Source organism: Alligator sinensis, unplaced genomic scaffold, assembly GCF_000455745.1.
Source record: "Alligator sinensis unplaced genomic scaffold, ASM45574v1 scaffold288_1, whole genome shotgun sequence".
Classification (NCBI taxonomy): domain Eukaryota; kingdom Metazoa; phylum Chordata; order Crocodylia; family Alligatoridae; genus Alligator; species Alligator sinensis.
In genome coordinates this window covers 3,640,360-3,648,642 of record NW_005841876.1, presented here as the reverse complement: position 1 = coordinate 3,648,642, position 8,283 = coordinate 3,640,360, and the positions used below count along the sequence as shown (strand labels likewise).

At 38.6% G+C, this 8,283-nt stretch overlaps 1 protein-coding gene across 9 annotated transcripts in view; it reads right to left on the bottom strand.

The window, feature by feature from the left end:
• Positions 1-8,283, bottom strand: part of ATP11A (ATPase phospholipid transporting 11A) — a 267,750-nt gene that overhangs the window by 57,266 nt on the left and 202,201 nt on the right. For 7 of the 9 annotated variants that reach the window (XM_025196104.1, XM_025196100.1, XM_025196097.1 and 4 more), the window contains 4 exons: positions 7,152-7,211; positions 5,300-5,427; positions 3,041-3,176; positions 2,382-2,405 (listed from right to left, as the gene is read on the bottom strand). In XM_025196104.1, coding sequence (XP_025051889.1) covers positions 2,382-2,405; positions 3,041-3,176; positions 5,300-5,427; positions 7,152-7,211 — 348 coding nt within the window. The remainder of the gene's footprint in view (positions 1-2,381; positions 2,406-3,040; positions 3,177-5,299; positions 5,428-7,151; positions 7,212-8,283) is intronic. The other 2 variants (XM_025196098.1, XM_025196103.1) reach the window with 1 other exon arrangement.

Below are 8,283 nucleotides of genomic sequence, written 5' to 3'. Positions count from 1 at the left end.
TAAACCCAGCCCTCTTTCCTGCCTATGCAGGGGGTCGGACTCGATGATCTATTGAGGTCCCTTCCGACCCTAACATCTATGAATCTATGAATCTACTCCCCACAGCTTGGGTGCTATCCGCAAACTTGCTGAGGGTGTACTCTATGCCATCTTTCAGGTCAATGATGAAGACATTGAACAAAACTGGCCCCTGGACCAACCCCTAGGGCACTCCTCTTGATACTGGCTGCCAGCTAGACATCGAACCATTGATTACTACCTTCTAAGCCTGATGCCCCAGCCAGTTTTTTTATCAATCTTACAGTCCATTCATCCAGTTCATACTTCCTTAGCTTGCCTGCAAGAATGTTGTGGGAGACTGTATCTAAAGCCTTGCTAAAATCAAGATACACCACATCCACTGGTCACCCTGCATCCACAAAGCCAGTCACCTCATCATAGAAGGCAATCTGGTTGGTTGGACATGATTTACCTCTGGTGAATCCATACTGACTGTTCCTAACCACCACCATCTCCTCTAAGTGCTTAGAAATGGATTACTTGAGGATCTGTTCCATGATTTTTCTAGGGACTGGGATGAGGCTGACTGGTCTGTTGTTCCCTGAATGTTTGTTTTTCCCCTTCTTAAATATAGGCACTATGTTTGCCCTTTTCCAATCATCTGGGACCTCTCCTGATTGCCACGAGTTTTCAAAGATGATAGCCAGTGGCTCTGTAATCGCATCAGTCAACTCCCTCAGCACCATCTGGTGCATCCTGTCTGGCCCCATGGTCTTGTATATGTCCCACTTTTCTAAATAGTCCCCAACCTGTTCTTTCGCCACTGTTGGCTACTCACCTCCTCCCCAAACCATGCTGCCTGGTACAGTAGTCTGGGAGCTGACCTTGTCTGTGAAGACTGAAGCGAAGAAGGCATTGAGCACTTCAGCCTTTTCTGCATCCTCCATCACAAGGTTGCCTCACCCATTCAGTAAGGGACTCACACTTTCCCTGATCCTCCTCTTGCTACCAACATACTTGTAGAAACCCTTCTTGTTACCCTTTATGTCCTTTGCTAGCTGCAACTCCACTTGGGCTTTGGCTTTCCCAACTTCATCCCTGCATGCCTGAGCAATGCTCTTATACTCCCCCCTATTTATTTGTCCAAGTTTCCACTTCTTATAAGCTGCCTTTTTGTGACTTAGTTTACCCTTCCTCCCAGTTTAATAGTTTTGGTGACAGTGCAGATTGGTATAAAAACAAAACCAAGAACATGTTCTGATGCAAGAAGCATTCAAACTGCTTGGAATCTGAGGTGGACCATTTAGTATAACTTTGTGTCATGACTGTTGCCCTTGTCTCTTCTCCCCCCCCCACCTGATTTTTATTTGAATTGTATAACACTGAAATGATACTGTAAACTGTTCAGAGAAACTTTTACTGGCAAGTTAATTAGTATATACTGAGTACCGCTGACGGACCAGGGGTCCGAGGGCCCTGTTCACACAGGAGGAGATTACATATATTGCTGACTCCTCCTGATGGCCAACATTTTCAAACCTCACAAGCCTAAACTCTGAACTAAAATTCCATATTCAGACTTGCATAAAAGACCGGCAACACAGCATTTCAAAGGGTCTAAGTTTCCCCAAACTTCTGCTGATTTCAAATAAATATAGTACCTCTCATTAGGCTGCTTATTTTGATGTTTAAGTATTAATGTAGTTACATAACTTTGACAATTTTGAGATTAGTGCAGCTGGCAACTGGAAGAGATTATGCTACTCTGACAGCTATGAAAAGGATAAAATATCTGTGTGCGCCAAAATGAAACTACACAGAAAGTTCAGCATTTAATAGCTGAACATAGTTAAGGGAAACAGAACTGCTGCAGTATACAACAGTCCCTGAAGGGAATTCTTTGAATTTATAAGTAACCTTTGTAAGAAATTATTTTTACTCACACATTTATTTAGCTTTTCACATTCAAAGATGTCAAAATTTCCATGATATTTGCATACAATGTCTCTAAATAACTTAGTAATAATTAAAAAAGACAAATTCTGAACACTTAAGTTTATCTTACAATTTGGTAAAAAGCCAAAAAAAAAACCAAATTGGAGAAATACCGGATATTATAATTTGTAATAATTGCCTATAAGTTTTCAATAGGATAAAGTAGGCTGAGTGGGAAGCACTGATGAAAAAGGAATAAAATGCAAAAGAAAACAGAATATGCCTACTATCAAAAGCAAAAAGAAGAAAAAGAAAAAAAAATTACTGGATTGCTAATACAATCACTTTTTTAACATTTCTGAGAAATTAAAAGGCAGCAACAACTAATATTTCTATAAAGCGGGTTAGAAGTCTAGCACATCATGACAAAACCATAGTAATCTTACCATGTGAGTGTTGGCTGTCATTAGCTGAGGATAGGAAGAGAAGCAAGTAGCAAAAAGGAAAAAAAAAAAGCAAGACACAAATAAAATAGACCAAAAGTATTAATGTGTAAATAAATGAAATGCAAAAGGTCCTTAAACTTTGTATTCATGTCACTGTAAAGTAGGTAGATATGACTTAATTGTTTATTTTTAAAAAGTAAAATATTAAACAGTTATGTAATTCTACTATGAAGAATTCATGTAATTCTATTCTATTAAGTTCTTGCATGACATTTATCACTATGGTATCAAAATAGCAACCTTAAAAAAGTCTGCGTTAAAGAAGTCTAATTAACCAGCTTTTGATGAGTAATATGTTAATCATTTACATTAACGGACATACAAGATTTAAGATATAACTTTTGGCACTACATAGCTATCTTCTACTCACATACAGCTGGTTACCAATATACTGGCTATTATTTTTGCTAACTACGGACAACTTTTCTAACTTACAAAAATATACAAAAAAGTGTTGTGTCTACTAAAAAAAGCCTTCGTGACAACAGTGGGTTTAATTTAATGAACTAAGCCTATGTAAGTGATGACAGAACATTTGAGGTTTTAAAAATTAGTTTATTTTTTTTATTTCTCATGTCTATTTTGATCTCAATACTAACCTGTCCATTGCTGCTAGCAGATGTATTTTCAAACAAGAAATAGGCACCAAAGAAAAATACCATAGCATCAAACACTCCCAGAAATGTCCAATAAATGAACACACGCCAGCGCAGAAGAGCATTCTTGGCAATATCCCTGAGTAAAACAAGATATATGTATTGATATATTAAAAAAACCCCAAGAAATAAAAGCAGTCATATTATTATATAAGAAGAGAAAATGAAAAGAACATAGTTGGAAGAACTTCTTCACATTTGGCAAGTTTCTACCACTTTGACATTAAAAGCTTTCCTTAAATTGTTTTCTCCTGTCTAAACTTTTATGACTGCTTACTGGCTATAGTTCAGCCAAGTCTCACTCTGATAGTATATTATGTATTTCTGCTGCATGAGTTCAGTTTAGATCTCAGAGACGGGACCTGTACAAAACACAAGTTTTTGTTGCATACTGATGACTCCATATATGTAATAAACAGGAACACTAGAGGTCTCTCAAGGCTTTTCTTTCTTTCCTTTTTACTTTGTAAAGACAAAGAGTGCAACAAGAAAACGCCTACTGTATGCAACTTTAAAAATCAGGACTTTGTGATGGAATCACTTCTACCCAAAGAGTATTAACATAATGTTTTCTTAGAGAAACTCTGATAGTTTAACAAACAAAAGTATTTGCTGAAGTAAATTCTCTCATTGCATACAAATGTGTATATGCCTAGTTCTCATTCACAGGTAATTGGGATCTGCCTTATGATAAACGTTTCAGAGCAAAACTGGATATAGACAGTAGAGTGTGTGCGTGTGCATGTGTGCACGTACAGACATCATTCTGAATTATATCAGTATACACAGCTGATGGAAATGAGCCCTTCTTTACTGTCTCACTTTTCAACATTGATTATTTCATTTAGTATTTTCACCCAGACACATTTTAAAAACTCTGCCTTATGACCATTTAAATAATGTCCCTACCGCAATAGTAAATTACCCTACCTCAATAGTATTTTTTACCAAAAAATGTCTTACTCTGAACAGCTAAAATAGTATCATGTGGCTTAAGATAATAAGCTCAGACAAGAATATCTGATGGATATGGCTGGATATACTGTGCTTTCAAGACATAGATAAAAAGGTCACACTCCAAAAAAATATAAATTTTAGTTAAAAATATGAAGTGCAAGAAAGTGCTTGCGCTTTCAATGCTCATATATGGTATTCCCCTTAGAACATAAGCATTCATTCAACTGTGAAGTAAATATCTGAAGTTCACATTACTTTTAAATGTTTATTTTTTAGAGAACCAGTATTACCATTGCAAAAAACCATCTTTTTTCCCCGCTTTGGGCATCTGCCATTACTGCCCTCAAAATAATACACTAGCTTTGCAGCTCCAGCAATCAAACTGGGCACTCTTCCTAATGTAGACTGCCAAATACTGTTTACTGGCAGAGACAGCAATCCAGTTGGCTGAGACAAGTAATCTAAAATAGTCTTAGCATTATTGCACTGCAATAGTGAACAGTATGCAGTCAACCATGTCAGATTCATTGCAGAAAGGATCCTGGAGCACATATACCTGATAGTATCTGGCAGAGTGAAATACATTGGGCTTATCTGCAAACAGCAAAAATAACTATGGGGCACATGAAAGGTTCAAGTGAAAAACTAGTACACATGTACCTACTGTGAAAAACAAGATGCTGCCATAGAAGCTAGATCTGAGTTTTAGTTGCACCAAATACTACTAATTTCAGCAAAAGGCAAGGAGCTCACTGGTGGAACTGGAGTCCAACAAAGGCAAGATCCAGGGGAAAAGAGAGGGGGAGATTACAGCACAGTCTCCCTTTCATTTCAAACAAAAAGATTTTAAATAGGTGTTATGATGTGTGTTTTTTCTAGGAAATTTTTTGCCCTCCAACTGTAAAGAACAATATTAAATACTAAACTAAAACATTTTAAAATATATAGGTGCAATATTCTTCTACAATTCTTAGCTCTCATTCCAATACAGTGCATATACAGCTATTTAAACATACACATAATATACATGCCAAATAATCTTTATTGTATTGCGCGCTGTTATGCATGCATCATATGTTCAGTCTTTTTCAAAACATCACAATAGTACCATGTTTGCAGCATTTGAGTTGCAGCACATGTGACTGTTATTTGAAGTTGTCCTTATCCTTTGCAACAGAAATACTGAATCAGAAGTGAATCACACCTAAATAGCCACAAAAATTGGGGCTAAGTTATTAGCTTTACCTGTACAGGGTAGGCTCTCTCTTGAGCATGTCTACCCCAATATGCTGTTCCAGTAGACTGTACAAAAGGATGGGAAGGGAAGTGAAGCTGATATTGTACAGCGTAAGGTATGCAGTATCATATAAAGGCTGCAGATAGGGAAAAAAGATGTTATATTAGCCATATTTTTAACAAAAAAAAAATTGTATTGTGATTTAAAGGGAAGGATTTAACTTGTTTAGAGTCACAAAAGTGCAGTCATGAATTAAAATCCCCACATGCCATCCATGAACAATGGCTTAGCGGTTATACACCATCTGGGTATATCCAGATTGCTCTGCAGCTGACAACTGAGTGGCCTATACCACTCAGTGGCCTGAGTGGCTCTTGCTCTATTCTAGCTGTGTACAAGTGGCTGTAAAGGTATCTTAACTGGGCAACTGAAGATTGTCTTTCTGGCACAGCCATCACATTCCCACTCTCCTTACGCACATAATGAAGGGGGATGATGGGCAGTGCCATGGCAGGAAGTGTCGCTGTACTCCAATGTTTCCACAAAGAACCACATCATTGCTGCCTGAGTGGCTGTAATGAATTGCTGTAAGAATCGCTATTCCAGGCTCCCCTCAGGAAAAAGGCTTGAACCCACATCTCCTAATTCTTAGCAAACTGTCCTAACCACCAGGATATGAAATGGAGAGCCAATAGCATCCTCTAGCTGCCTGCTGAAGCTGGCATACTAGGAAGCCAAGATGTGTCCAGAGGAAGCATGGTTTAGTGAGATGGAAAACAGGGGGGGATGGATTCTGACTCTTGTCCCAGTATCTGCCCTCAATGGTGTTTCTGCGTTGTGCTTTTACCAGACATTGGATGAAATGGATACACCGCAGTGCCAGAACTCAGATCCCCCTGAGTTAGCCACATAAGTGCTACTTATCAGCTTGAAGGTGGAGCTGAGTTAGAGACTAACACTTGTTGTTTTTAAATGTAAAAAACCCACTAAATTTAGGAGGGAAAAATGAGAAACGTTACCAGCCAAATTCCTTTACCACATGCTAATCAGACAAAGCTTCATAAAATGTTAGATAGGTTTTAGTGTGTTCCTCAAGCTAGTTTCACTCAGTTTCTTATCTTGCAGGAGCTTTGTGTGGTAGAAGGGATGCTCCCTTTTTTTCTACAACCATTAATTTATTTTCTTCCACTCACATCAGGAGAGAGGAGATAACCTACTAGTTTAACTTAATTGGACACATGGAGTGACTGAGAGCAGCAGCAGCTGAGCAAAGAAACAAGAATTTAAAGGAAAGATGTTTATGCCCACTCCAGAGTGCTGATTTATTATTTGTGGTAATCAAGCCCCTTTTCCCTTAATCCCTGTGTTTGCTTTTCTTTTCCTACTACTGATTTAATTTAGCATGAGGTCTCAGGCTCAGCTTCAGAAGACCCTAGAAACCAGTCAGCTGTCTCCTGCACCCTCATTCCTACTTTAAAGACAAGCTGTTGCTTCATATCCATACCCATCAAACAACTTTCTCCTTTTGGTGAGTGAAATCTTAAGACAAAGTTTGAATTGCAAATTTTCCAGAGATTTCACTTTTCATGAGTAGTTTTGAGCTTGGTTTTCCATTATATCTTTGACTCAAAAAATAAACATGAGCTTTTTGATAAAATTCATCTACTTCATTTTATTAGCATGACTGCAACGACCACTGATAGCTGCGCTAACCAAACATGATATTCTTCCTTAGAGAAGTTCAAAATAGTTGTTTTCTTGCCTACTTACTGCAACGAGAATAAGGACAAATTGCTTTCAATTAAAAAAAGGTTAAAAAACAGGTTTAGAATAAGTAGAAAAATTGAATGTTTGACTAACCTGTTGTGAAAATCCACAGAAGAATTGATATAAAAACTGAGGAAAAATGAAGCAGACATTCTGGAAAACAAAGTGATAGCATTATTAGGGGAAGTCTGACCAAAACATTTCATAGTATTATAATGTACACATTTATAATAATAATGTATAATGCCAATAAACAGTACACACACACATGTACACTGTATAGATATTATAAGTAGGATAGAAAAAAGCCTTAAGAGATTTATTGAAACAGGACATTTACACTCTTGTTTCTTAGTACTTCCAGAATAATATTTTACAGGGAAAATTATATTTAACAAAAAAATCAATTGTCAAGATGGAAAAAAATGAATTATGACTAGGAACACAAGAGACTGTATACAACATCCTCAGTAGGACTCAAGGAATGGATAAATACTTGTAGCCACTTCAAAAGAGGAAGAGGAGGAATTGCTGCTTGGGAGTGAGCAGCAGCTTTTATGCTGTAAATGTTATATCTGTATGTGCCTGTATACTAGCAAGCTAAATTGCCTCAATGTCAACCCTGGATGAAGCAGGGTTAAAACTGGAACAGCTTTGCTATAGTTATAGCATAACAGGTTCTGAGCGGCAGGTCCCTCTCCTCTTTGAAGATCCTACAAGTCTATGTTTGTCCATATTGAACAACTGAGCTAAGGAAAAAAGTGTTTATGCTCTGTTTCAAGCATAAGTCTAGGTAAACAATGGTAGTTTTTAACAAGCGTTAGCCAGTCATTTTGGACATAAACCGGATACCAGAGGAGCACTGATACATCGGTCCAATATCGGATCAGTACACATATAAAGAAAACTGGCTGTATCGGATATCAGCCTGATGGGGCTGATAATTGGGCCGAAAGATGACTGTGCTGTGTGCAGCTGGAGTGCAGCACTCAGGGAGTGAGGAGCACAGCCGGCAGTATGGAGAGCTGCCTCCAGCTGGTAAGTCTGGTGTAATGGAAGGGGCGAGGAGAGGGCAGGGGCCTGGGAGGAGCAGATCAATGCCCCCCACAGTATGGGAGGGGGCTGCGGCAGGCGCTGCTCAGGTGGACTGGGGGGGGCGGGGCAAAGCTGCAGCTCCTGGGGGGGAGTGGCTCCTGCTGCCGCTTGCACCCTGAGAGGGCACGGC